The sequence below is a fragment of the Porites lutea genome, chromosome 2 (assembly GCF_958299795.1).
Source record: "Porites lutea chromosome 2, jaPorLute2.1, whole genome shotgun sequence".
NCBI classification, from domain to species: domain Eukaryota; kingdom Metazoa; phylum Cnidaria; class Anthozoa; order Scleractinia; family Poritidae; genus Porites; species Porites lutea.
Window position 1 is genome coordinate 33267178 of NC_133202.1, and position 13117 is coordinate 33280294.

General features: G+C 40.4%; 3 protein-coding genes across 4 annotated transcripts in view; 2 read left to right on the forward strand and 1 right to left on the reverse strand.

Annotated features, from left to right (window-relative positions):
* The window catches only part of LOC140928388 (ankyrin repeat domain-containing protein 27-like), a 38211-nt gene extending 32037 nt beyond the window's left edge, over positions 1 to 6174 (forward strand). For both annotated transcript variants that reach the window (XM_073378123.1, XM_073378124.1), the window contains 7 exons: positions 198 to 317; positions 1339 to 1400; positions 2362 to 2458; positions 2861 to 2960; positions 3163 to 3421; positions 4537 to 4609; positions 5331 to 6174. In XM_073378123.1, the coding sequence (XP_073234224.1) occupies positions 198 to 317; positions 1339 to 1400; positions 2362 to 2458; positions 2861 to 2960; positions 3163 to 3421; positions 4537 to 4609; positions 5331 to 5465 (846 nt within the window). In that variant the 3' untranslated portion in view covers positions 5466 to 6174. The remainder of the gene's footprint in view (positions 1 to 197; positions 318 to 1338; positions 1401 to 2361; positions 2459 to 2860; positions 2961 to 3162; positions 3422 to 4536; positions 4610 to 5330) is intronic.
* The window catches only part of LOC140928405 (uncharacterized), an 88178-nt gene extending 80621 nt beyond the window's left edge, over positions 1 to 7557 (reverse strand). Inside the window, exon 1 of the mRNA XM_073378144.1 lies at positions 7465 to 7557. The gene's annotated coding sequence lies outside the window, so the exon portion shown is untranslated. The remainder of the gene's footprint in view (positions 1 to 7464) is intronic.
* Positions 7558 to 9225: 1668 nt separating this feature from the next.
* Positions 9226 to 11930, forward strand: LOC140926883 (cyclin-dependent kinase 10-like). Its single transcript, XM_073376562.1, has 2 exons — positions 9226 to 9771; positions 11057 to 11930. The coding sequence occupies exons 1-2, from the start codon at positions 9237 to 9239 to the stop codon at positions 11683 to 11685; spliced, it is 1164 nt and encodes a 387-aa protein (XP_073232663.1). The 5' UTR covers positions 9226 to 9236; the 3' UTR covers positions 11686 to 11930.
* Positions 11931 to 13117: the final 1187 nt, after the last annotated feature.

Below are 13117 nucleotides of genomic sequence, written 5' to 3' on the forward strand. Positions count from 1 at the left end.
CATTTCCTTAGCTATGGGGCTGCGCCACGCGTGGAGCTCCGCTACATCATCATTTTCAATTATCATCATCATCATTATCATCATCGTTATCATCGTCATTATCATTATTATACACATTTACTTGTAGGATTCATTGGTAGTTAATTAATTGTTGTTATCGTTCTAAGTATGGCCATTTCTGTATTGTTGCATGTTAGGTTGCTGGTCTTCTATTAAGCCACAAAGCTAAAGTGAACATCAAAGACTACAAAGGAAACACCCCTCTTCACTTGTGTTGCTTCACCGGACATGTGGACCCCGCTAACGTCCTTATAGGGGTACAGTAAAACTATATCCACAGGAGTTCCGTTTAAACTTGTAAACGCATACTAGCTTATGCTTCCGTCCATATATCAAATGGGCAAACAACTTTGTCCTTAGGGTACCCCCTACTGTTTTCCAATGGAAAGGCCCTGGGAGCTGGCTAGTGGGCGAACAAGGGTGACTTCATAAACAGATAAAAGTTTTCTTTTTCATGTGCAAAACCATAAACGCAGAACTTTGTATGCTTTTACAGACGTGAACTGACCCTTGCGGACAATAGTATTTGATGTGATAATAAGAATACGGAAACGATAAGCCTGTTGAGAGGGAAACTACTGACAAAAATTAACTAGATTAAAACAAAACTGTTGACCCAGAAGAGTTGTCCACTATCATCTTCGTCACTCCCTTCGGAAACACTTATCATGTGTTAGTCCTCTCGATTACCAATAGTCCAGTTTCGATTTCGTTGCGGACGCTGAAAAGAAGCACTAAAGACTCATTTATACACTGTTAGCCTCGACCTAAGGTAAATGTGTTCTTAAATTTCAGTCAGAAGAAGACCCGTTTACAACTGTGTCTATTGTTTTAAACTTAAATTCAGGCACCCTCTCGCCGCCGGTATTTGTGAATATTTCACTGTAAGTCGAGGTTAACCCTGTATAAATAAGTCTTCAGTGCTTCTATTAAGCGTCCGCGACGAATTCGAAACTGGACTATTGACCCACACTGACACACAAGAAGGATGCGTACTTTGGACCGAGACGGTTCTTCTACTTTCCCTAATAACGGAAAACTGGATTAGCTATTAAGAAGGCTTTTATTGTTTTATCTCGTGAAGTGCAAACTTTCTTAAAGTGGTTAATGTTACGGAGTAGTTGGTTCTGTTCAGTGTATAAGCTAAACTCCGTCACTGCTTTGCTAGTACTAAATTCTTGTGTGTCTCTCCCTTATCAACACTTTACTAGAGTTTCTTTATAGAATACCTCTTTTATATAATAATCGAATTATTTTTAATTCTTGTTGATGAAATAGCACGGAGCAAGCGTAAATGTGACGAACGACCGTGGTAACACGCCACTTCATGAGGCAGCGAGGTAAAGGATTCACATTCATTGTTTGGCTTGCTTTCTGTACTAGTGACTCAAATAGGAAACTTAAGATTACGTTGTTTCTGCCAGCATGGAATAAAACTGGGAACTCCGAACACCCTGTAACACGGCTCTAGAACACGTCAAATAAAAAAAAACTAAAAAAAAAAAAAAAACAGACAAACAGAAACAAAATTCAGTATTTTTCAAGTTAGGGTTAGGGTTTCTGTTTGCCTTTTGCGTTCCACCCATTACCAGGGTTTCCGATTTCTTTCGAGAGTGTTCTGGTGTTCCGGGTCATAGTACATGCCGTTTTTGCCTACGCAGTTGGGTAGCGGGGACTTTTTTTGACGCAGGTTTGACATATAAGGACGGTAATTCCATACGAAATAATTATTTTCTGATATATTGGATAATATTGTTTCCATTTATCAAAGAAAAAGTTAAACTGCCTTATTTTGCTCCCTTTTGTAACTCATCAATTCCGTCCAAGCATTAGAACGGACGGACACCTGTAGACTTATATTTATCATAATTACCAACTCAAATTTTACTTATTAATTGATTGGTTGATTGATTGACTGATTGATTATTTTAACACCTTGGAAGGGTATGGTCAAAGGAACTCAGGAAGTGGCGTTTTAGAGAGTCCAACTTTCACCCCCCCACCCCCTCCCCCCGAACCCCCTAGAGGTTCGATCCTTTAGTACTTATGTTAAACGGCGTACGTTATGCTAACGGCGCCCACCTTCGCTCTTTTCACCTATGAATCGGCAATCCGGTACTTGAAAATTTGACCGAAAACCCTGCGGGTAGGAGTCAGGTTTTTAATGTACCCGGTAGCAGTTTCTTCGGGGTAAGGTGCAGCCTGCCCTTATTCGTACACCGCAAAAGGGATATCTTAAGGTCTCCATTTGCCACTGCCTACTTTTGACAGTCTTGTTCCGGTTTGTCTCCTCTTTTTTAGGTTTAACCTTGTAAAACTCGTTATTTTGCTACTGGAAAATGGAGCATCAGTGACAATGAGGAACAAGCGAGAACTAACGCCTCTACAATACGCTCATGTAATTCTTGACCACATTTTCTTATTGAAAAGTTGTTTTTCTTGATTAGAAAGGAGCTGCTACACGTTTTATCCAGTTGAACTCTCCAGGTCAAATATAAAATAACCAATGCTATGAAACGCTTAGGAGCTTTTGTTTTAATGGTCTCTTTGGTTTACTTCTGACTGGCTCATTGGATTGGCAGAAGGCCAGACTAGTCATTTTGAAACTAAAAGGGGCTTTTTCCAAGAGTTTGGCTGAATGTCTTCTTCTTCGAGCATACTATTTAGGATTTGACTGATCTGGTTGGATAGTTTTGAGTGAAATTGAAATTCTCATTACGACGGAAATAAGAAAATGGAAAGCGCCCTTTATTAGATTTCATTTGTAGCTATAAAATTTGCTGCTGTTTTTTTTTTCCAGCGAGATGATGTGATACGTGCTCTGGACCAAGCGGAAGGGATCAGCTTTAATGCTCGGACAAAAAGACTGAGCTACAGCAGTTATACTTCACATAAGCCAAGTGAGTGTGTGGTCCTTCGAGCGGGATTCTAAAGAATAGAAATAGATTGTACGAGGAGGAAAAGACTTAAAATTTTCTGGTACAGTCTATTCTTGTATTTGCTGACCAGCGAGAGGATTATTATAATTTTCCCTGCATTTTGATTTCTGTGAACAGTTGTATTAACTACATTAACGCTTTTTCCCCTTTGTTTTAACTATAGCTAATGAAGATCTAAATTCCTCCAAGTCAAAGACTCGTTCAAACTCAGTGCCAAACTATGTCGGTACAAATGCTGCCGCGAAACATCCTATGCCTGTTACCAGTCCTCCAAGTTCAACTCGGAGCTCAGCGGTTGCGGACGAACCTGGTGACGAGTCACTGTCAAAGCAGGAAAGATTGAACAAACTGTTTGAAAGATTGGAAAGAGGGGATGTTGAGCGGTTGCAAGACATCAGTAAAGCTGTCAAATCTTTTGACAGGTAAGTTGGTACCTGACCGCGTTGTCGACATGCCAGATCCTCCGTGGATGATTTGTTTTAGAATACGTGACCGTACCACAGATTAAAGTAGAGCCATGGGTGGAAAATTCGTCCAAGAGTTACCGGTGAGATCACCAGTTCCACGACAGAGAACAATGTATGTATAGATTTCCAAGCCGAAAAAAAAAGGCCCTTGAAACAAACCAACAAGGAGAGTGTGAAGAGGAGGATTAGGATGCATCCTCCTTTGTCGAATGCGAAGGCATACAAAGTATACTAAACGTGTTCCATAGTCCACCGGTTGAGTTTTGCAATGTTGGATTTTTTTTCTTGGCTGTGAGTGAGTTCTCATACGGACGTGGACGAGGTGGATTTCCACTGTTGCGCAATTTTTATATGTGTTGGCACATTAGTAAATAAGGTAGAGGCAATTTATGGAAGGTCGCGCTTTAACGTAAAAGTTGACCCTCGCTCAACTATAACGTTTACGCGCGGCCTTTCCGGCATACATTGACGCTATTTTATTTGCGCACATAAAAATTACGCGACAGTGGAAATCCACCCTAAGAGGCTCAAGTGTTGTTCAAGGAACAGAGATGACTTGTCTTGCTTAAAGTCTTTCCTATTATTAATTGCAAAGTGTGAAAGGCGGGTGTCTAATAGACCTTTCCCGCATTACGCTCCAGTGAACAAACATAAAGAAATAGTGATTGGGCTCGGGTGGACAATTTCATACAAATCACTGTGTTTTGTCCACCCGAGCCTCGAGTTGGTGCCTTTGTTTACGGGAATGCGGGAAAGGTCTACTGCACTAAAAGTTTATTTTTTGGGCGTTATAATTCATTCGCAAATCGTCTGGGGCTGGAACGAGTTAAAGTGAGGCTTTGGTTTTTCTTCTCATCTTTTGTGTCCCCTTAAAATACGCCTGCCTTACGTGCTTGGATTCATGGTCTCTAATACATCAACTAATCGTTTATCTGGTTTGTTGATGTAGTCAGGTTGCTACGAAGACTAAACTTTTTAGTTGGGATCAAAACTTTCACAATTATAGTCGAACCGTCCTAAGTACCAGTACCCCCTTAAAGCATATTGTTTGATATCTTTGTTTATTTTAGACGGACGTCACTAAAGAGGACGGAGACGATTGATAAAAGCTCGCCGCTGATTGATCTTCAACTTAGACATCAGGTAAATAGAAAAAAGAAACCCATATGAAAAATTTATGATATGGTCGACATCCCGCTCAAAGAGTAGTAGTAGTGAATAATCAGGCCATGTGTTGCTGGTCCTTGAGGCGACTGAAGACTGGCGTACAGGACACAATGCAACGCGTAGATTCCTGTAGGGAAACGAGCGGCGTAGGCCTAAAAACCCCCAACAAGAAAGTCTGTTTTTGGGCTATGCAACTTGCAATACTGCGCAAAATGCAACAAAGCCGTAGTACTCACCTCTTAATTTTCTGATCTGTCCAGGATCAAACCTAATAAGGACGCAATTAGCCATCACATAGTACAACGTGCTTATAAAGTTGTCTACATAAACACAATTCATTCAAGTACAAACCTGCGTCCAGTCTTGAACAGAAATGGTAGATTTATTTCGCCATTCCAAAGTTTACTTTTGTTGCAAGCGTTGTTTCTGTGAACATATTTTCAGAGGTGGCCACTAGAGACCTTTAGATTCTAAGACGTGGATGACTTTAGTCTCTATTCAGGATACCCATAGAGTGCGACCCTGGTTACGATTCCTTGAGCGTCAGTGTTATAGATTTCCAAATGTATTTATTGAATTCTGGTGCACTAACCTGACCTCTCCTCGCCTCTCCGCGCTCTTTTACGCATTATGCCTCTTCTTGTACCCTATGAGGCCTTATTCCGTTGCACTACTAAGTATAATTTTGTTTTTGCAGCTCTTTATTCAGCACTTCGACCGTTCAACCCTTCGCAAAGTCCAAACACGTGATCACAGCCGACCAATGGTTGAGGAAGAGAAAGAATATGATGGTGATGTTAGTGAAGATGATAAAGCTGATTCCGGCTCGTGATTGCCACGTGGCTATGACGTGTTGCAACGCATAAAACAATGAAGCGCCATGCATATGTAATAAGGATTGGCGGGAAATGGGACTTGCGCCCTGTGCAGATTGTCGAAGACAGTAATTCTTTAGCTTAAGTGTTTTCCGCAGATGCAGTCTTTTAGTCCCATCAATGCGGCATAAAAGTATGGGAAAAGACAGGTGTATTGGCAGCTTAAGGTTTGGTGGCCGATTTAAGGGGCTCGTTGGTAAATTTGTTTGTAAATTTTTCTCTTTTTTTTTTCTTGTAGAAGTATCCAGAATCGTTTTAGTGTAACCTTGAAAGGCCCAAGAGCTTTCATTCTAGTCGTTCTAGTCGGTTTACAGCTCCTCTATTTCTCAACGCAAAGTGCAAAGAACGCGAAAAATAGCGAGCGAGAAGCGTGAGGGTAGTTAGAGGGTAGCGGAGGAGTATTTTTTTCTAGTTTCTAGTTTCTCGCTTCTTTGCGCTGACTGGATCGACGTTGGTGTCCAATACTCGCTTACACGGAATAAATTCTAAAGAAATGGGAATTATCATTTAAACAGGAGATAATTGAGCAAGTGAACATATTTTTCCGCTCACTAAAACCTAGAACAAAATCTCTTACTTGAATAGAACAATTTTATAAGATATTCCTAGTTTATTAAATATAGAATATTGTTTCAAATGCTCTCAGGGAACGCATGAAAATAAAATTTGACATCACGTTTCAAAAGGGTTGGTATTAATTTCCACTTGTCTTTAATTTTGTATTTCTCAAATTAAAGCGATTTTGGTATACCTTCACCGTAAATTAACTTTCCCTGAAAGCGTATTGGTCGTGGTGGATCTAGGCGGGGGGTGGGGGGGGGGGACTGTGGTCTGGTGTCCGGCCAGCCCCCTTCCCCTTAAAGCCATCAGATCCTAGATCTACAATTTTTTCCACCTGGCTAAGTGCATTGAAACTGAAATCGCTACCACAGATCTAGAATTAATCGCGTACCATTCTACTGCTTTTAATTTTGACGTTCGCAAAGTCTGGTCATTGTGCGCACCTAAGGTAGCAAATTATATGGACGGCCTCTGGCAAGTTCGTGATTTTCGTTTTTTTCTATGTTGAGCGTAATTCTTTTCTCTTTAGTCCCCTGCCCCAAACTCAACCCAACCCCTACTCTCATTCTAACTTTGCCAACGTTAGCTTCTCGGTTCCAGGGGAAAGAGGGCTAAGTGGCCTGAACGCATTAAAAGGTCAAAAATAAATTTCCTTTTTCACTAATTTGTATATTTTCCCTTAGGACCTACCCAGTCCAACCCTGAATTTAATCATTTACATGGCAAAAAGCACAACAATTCTCACAAATTAATTAGAAACATAGAGGAACAAGCACAAGAATAGTCCTTTTCGACTGTTTGCCCTCTGTCTTTTCATAAATTGTACATAGATATGGAGTAGGGCGACATTTGAAAGAAACAATTCTATGAGGTAACATCACGGGTCTGAAATGGGAAAAGAAAAAAGGTAACTAAGCTGAAAAGACAAAACTGAATGCAAGGCTGGCAATACGACAATGGGCTGGGTTATTTGGGGCCAATATTTCGGCTAACAAAATTAACCCTCCTCAGGGCCAGAGCTGCATAGAGGCCCTGAGGAGGGCTAATTTTATTAGCCGAAATAGTGGCCACAAATAAATCAGCCCATTGTCGTATTAGCTTAGTTACTTGGTTTGTTTTAATTCCCACTTCAAGTGACGTCTGACTCTAGCATCTCAACAACTAGAGATCCGGCAAGAAGGAAGCAGTCGGTTTTAATTTAGCCTGAGAAAACAGCCGACATTTGGCGACGTCACACTGGTTTCCCCGCCAAATGAAAAAACTGCTTCTGGCTTGCTAACCGCAGTCGTATTTCCGGTCGTCGCTTATCTCCCTCTCGGCGAGTGAAACTAGAAACTAAAGCCGAAAAAACCACAGGGTCCAGAGGAGTTTCGTGTGAATAAATGAATTACTTACCTTGAAAAATGTCTATACCTGTCGCTTAGCACGATTAATTAGCCCAGTGGGATCTTTATAAGTCTACTGTAAACGATTTCTTCGCTTCTTATCAGACCGAGATCGACTTTTGAAAATCAATAACCTCAAGCCATATCCTTTCTGGCGCACGGCACGTCGCCCGAAGGGTGACCGAAGGCCGTCGCCCGGAGGGCGACCGAGGCACGAAGTGCCGAGTAAAAGAAAGGATCAGGCGATTTCATTCAATTCTATTTGAGTTTCAGGGATTCGAAAATCGGCCCCAAATTTGTTTCCTCCCTTTCCGTATTTTATACTGTAAGCCGATCTTGCGAGCCCTCAGTCTCTTGGTTTGCGGTCTATAGAATGTGTAACGAAACCGTAACGCGATCAAAATAACCCATTTTTTCAGAGGTTTTCGACGGGTTTTGATGTTCTAACGACAAACACATCTCCTCTGGACCCTGTGAAAAAACCGGATGCTCTGTGGTCAGACGTCTGCGGTAGTCTGGGCCCTAGAAGAAGGGAAAATAAAGATGGCGGCCTGCGTATAGTCTTTTGGTATTCAAGGTAAACGCCAAGGTAAATAATCAAGGAAATATTATTATTTTTTGCTAAACACGAAGCCCGTATTTTGCAGGAGGAATATATGCTTTTAGAGCAATTGTTGATTTGAAAATCCAGCTTTTTGCTTCTGAAACAATTCGTCTTTCAGATATATATATTTCCAGCCTCATATTTCTGAAGGCCACTATTCTTTTTAGAGGAATCTGGCTTAATCTAGTGGCTTTCAGTTACCCTCAAATCTTTGCCATGTAGAGCAAAGTTATAAATGTAGGCATTTGCAGCTATCCTGGCTTTCTTTGTCAGAACGGCACAATGGAATTTTGAGTAAGTGTAGGAAGCTTGCGCTAGAACCTGTACCTTGTTCTGATATTTACGGTCTTTTCAGCTTACTTCTTTCGTCGTTACAATCACAAGTTCCTGGACATAAAACTTCGAAGCACAAAAATATACATGAGCCAACCTTAGCACAGCTGTGTTTGTATGCAGGTGCACTGTGTATGCACATGGAAATCATGCAAAAAGCAAAAGGTCCCGTTGGGGGGGGGGGGGGGGGGGTGGGGGGCAGCTTTGGGGGTACTCCCTTACAAGAGGCTAATGGAGATGTGCTGCTGGATGGGGTCGCATTTTTATGACTGGGGTGACTATAATGGGGTTACATTTTCAATAGAGTTACTAGAATGGGGTCGCAAGTTTTCGGATTTTTGGGCTAAGTATAGGGATTCAAAATGGGAAGATTCTCGTTTAAAAAAATCAAAAAGTTGTTGTTTATTAAATTTAACAGTAAGCTTGCATTGACCGCATTACATTCCATTCTTGAAACCACATTGATTTGGTAGATGCATAAATATAAAGTGACTAAGTTGGGGTCGTGAAAATTACATTTTCCAAAAAGTGACTAAAATGGAGTCTATAATTGGCCAAAAAATAGACTTTAATGGGGTAGGGGCTCTGAGAGGCCAGCGGGACATACCCAGCAAATATTAACCCAAGTATATTGAGTTATTTGATGTAATATGGATCTTGAATGTTAAATTTAATGTATCTACATGGAATTTTTTAAGCCTTGTAATTCTTTCTGCTGTTTTTAATGTAAGTGTTCTTGGAGAAAACCAGAGGTGTAGCTTTAACTGTGGCCCAGGCTACATATCATATGTGTTTTTGAAATTCAGAAGTCAATGTATTTTGAACTTCTTGTCTTTTACAGAAATATGCAAAAAGATCAAAGTGAACCCCAAGGTATCTTAACATCTATTGAAACTTTTGAAAAGAAGGTGATGCCAGATGAGCACTGCTATGGGCGGTGTAGACCAGTCACTGAGTTTGAAAAGCTCAATCGAATTGGAGAAGGAACATATGGTGTGGTGTACAGAGCTCGAGATACTGTCTCTCATGAAATAGTTGCACTGAAAAAAGTGCGCATGGAGAGGGAAAAGGATGGAATACCACTCAGTGGTTTGCGTGAGATAAGTCTGTTGCTGAATCTGGGCCACAAGAACATTGTACAGCTTAAAGAAGTAGTTGTGGGAAGACACCTGGATAGTATATTCCTTGTTATGGAGTACTGTGAGCAGGATTTAGCTAGCTTGTTGGATAACATGTCCTTGCCGTTCAAAGAAGCAGAAATCAAATGTCTAATGTTGCAACTTTTTCATGGAGTTAAGTATCTGCATGACCGGTTCATTGTGCATCGAGATTTGAAAGTGTCCAATCTTTTGCTAACTGGGAAAGGAATGCTTAAAATTGGTAAGTCGATGGAGGAGACTTTTCTTATGCACTATTATTGTTTGCTCACTCAATATTTTTCCTAAGAACTCAAGATAGATGCCAAATTATATTTTCTAAATTATTGAGTAGAAAATGCTGCCATGTGAATGTACTACCCAAGAGGTTTTATTTGAATGATCACACCAAAGAATTTCATTCCCAGACTCAAGTTACATGCGTATTATGTCTTCCAAATTGAAAGATTTTGTTGTATAATAATTGTAATGTAATGTTGTGATTGAGCTCTAGGACAACATGTCCTCTTGATATTATTGGTTAACAGCAAGAGTAAGCTTAAATGTCAGCATACAATCAAGACACTAACTAGCGGTTACTATAGGTCTGTTGATTTATATATGCTTACAGTAACCCAGCCAGCCTATGATATGTATAATGTGTGAGGTTATTATCATAGCGGTAGAGGTTGACCACACCCTACTCTTTTTAACAGCAGTGTGACAATGACAGGCCTAATGCTGCTGGCTATTGGCTCCTTATAATGCTATGTTTATACTCTACACTAGATCAATCTTAGCACCTAATTTGGAAATTCAATTGGTATAATTTGAAACGCCCCACAAAAGACAATCCATGACCAAGCTGGTGCAGTAAAATATCATCCTGAAGAAACAAACAGATCACCATAATGGTGGTTTGTCATAATAATATTTTATTTTGAGGCAATTTTAGGCCAGATTAAAATAATTATTGTGCTAAAAGTTGCATTTTTTGCATATTTTTAAAAAGCCACCCAGCATATAGCCTGTAATGTTATGCAGGCACATTATTTAGGTAAATGAAAACGTCTTGGTTATGTTGGTAGTAAAATGGCTGCCATCTTTAATTTTATCAATGAATATTGGAAAGAATAGAAATAGCAACCCTTGGGGGTAGGTGTTAGGGCAAAAGAAGGAGGTGGGGTAAGAGGATGGAACAATAAAATAATAATTGATTGTTGAAAGTTTAACCTTTCGGTATGTGTCCACAAAAATACATGGATTTGTTAGTATTTAAAAAAAACTGACAGCCGCAGTAAAGGTATACAAGACAATCAGGGCTGTGCTTTAGCAGAGCCTGGTGGCCCCTAGCACCCAACTTTTGCCCTTGGGCGACTAGAAAATCTTCATCTTTTCATACAAATCATATGCTGCCACCCTGGATTTCACTGGTATAGAGTACTGGGCTCCACTCAATTTTCCTTAGAGCACAGCATTGGAAAAACATTGAAAGAGAACTGATTTGTTTTGTTTTTTATATATATCAGCTGATTTTGGTCTGGCTCGTGCTTTTGGTTATCCGTACAAACCCATGACACCTGTAGTGGTAACCCTGTGGTACCGTGCACCGGAACTCCTGCTAGGATCCAAAGTACAAACTACAGCTGTAGACATGTGGGCTGTTGGCTGCATATTTGGCGAACTGCTCGGTAACAAGCCACTGATGACTGGAAAATCGGAGATCAACCAGTTTCAATTGATTGTAGACTTACTAGGAACTCCCAGTGACCAGCTGTGGCCAGGATTTTCGAAACTGCCCGGGGCCAAATCTATGAACTTCAAACGACAGCCATACAATAACCTTAAACACAAATTCTCGTGGTTAAGTCCCGCGGGACTAACCCTTATAAATCACTTGCTGATGTACGATCCGTGTAAACGGGCCTCGGCAGCTGACTGTCTGGAGAACTCTTATTTTGTTGAGAAGCCACTTCCGGTTGAACCGGATATGATGCCAACATTTCCGGAACACCGGAACCGGAACTATAGTAAAAGACCATCTGATTATCAGGGTGGAGAGAAACGGCCAGTTGCTCAGGAAATTGAACACTCGTTCAGTAGAGGATTTGCCGACTTTGGACCACAGCTGCCACACACGAAAAAGAGGAAGTACTAAAAGGCTTTTACCACTGTTTATGACAAAGGATTATATTTAGGGAGCTTAAGAGGTGACGAGGGCGACGGCGACGAGAACTTCAAAAAGGCAATAGGTTTAATAAGTAAACAACAATTTTGCATGTGCAGCACACCTTTGGTATGTTTCCTTGCCGTTCCTGCACGACCACGACGTGAAATGTCCTTATGCGACGTTTTTTTGGAGGATGTAAACACACAAATAATAAACAATAATTCAGTTCCAAATTCAGTTCAAATTATAATTCAGTTTTCTTTCTCTTTCTGAAGTTGGGGTGCAGGGCCCAAGAATTCAACTTCGGGAAAACTCACCTCTATTTGACTATTTTAGTGAATTGGAATAAACGCGACAAAGTCTGATAAAACGCGAATTCACTCTTATTAATTAAGCCGTAGCCGTCGTCATTGCTAAAGATCCCTTTTGTCCTGTCTTCGAGACGCTTGGAAGTCTGTTTTGTAACTTCGGATTTGAATGTTAATAAAGTCCTTCGTCATCGCGATTAAATATCAGTTATCGTGAAGCTATGCAAAATATGTGATATCGCCACGATATTCGGACTTAAATAGACGAAGCCCTTACTCCAAAAACCTTATCCAAAGAAATTCAGACCCGGTTCATTCCAAATAACTTTGCTTCTGTTTTCACACCGGAAGGTTAAATTGATAACATTTTCATACCAAGAGGCCACACCCTTGGAAGCGGGCTCCATCTTATTTTGAATCTCATACTAAGGCAGAAGTACCCCACCCCTTATGAAATTCTCCCACTTCAAAAAGCTTAACAGCCGAGGGAAATTAAAGACTAATCATTGTGGTGACCATAAGAAAAGTATGCGGTTATATTCAGCAGCATAATTCTTAAGTTAACCTTTTTCTTGATAATTTCAGTTACAACTGCCTTTCAACACAGACGTAAATGTCCTCTCTTTCACCTCGGTTAGATCCCGCGAGCCCGGCCGGTGTATCTTCGTTTTCTTTTTTTACGATAAGCATGTGACCCAAGACTGTATTCTGTACGTTTCCTCTCTGTTAAAAGGTGGGAAAAAAAACTAACAATAACTCAAGGTAGCTAAAGAGGAATAGTCATTTTCAATTAGCAAAAAGAGCTTTGGCGACCCCAATCGTGGAGGCCTTTTCCGAATCACCAGCCATATGGATATATGATATGTCAAGTCAAGGTAAAACTCGGACTGTGGTTTCATGTCAGTGGTGTTGCAATTAGTTGCTTTGCTCAGTGAAAATCGGATAGGAAAAAGGTTTTGCACCAGGAAATAACAATTTAAGCTAAAATGTTTCAGGAGTTTACTCTATAGAAACATGTTAATGATAAAAGGAAACATGAAACTTGATTGAAATTTTAAAAAATACCTAATCTAAGGAAATGCTCAATGTAGTATAAATAATAAGATCACAAC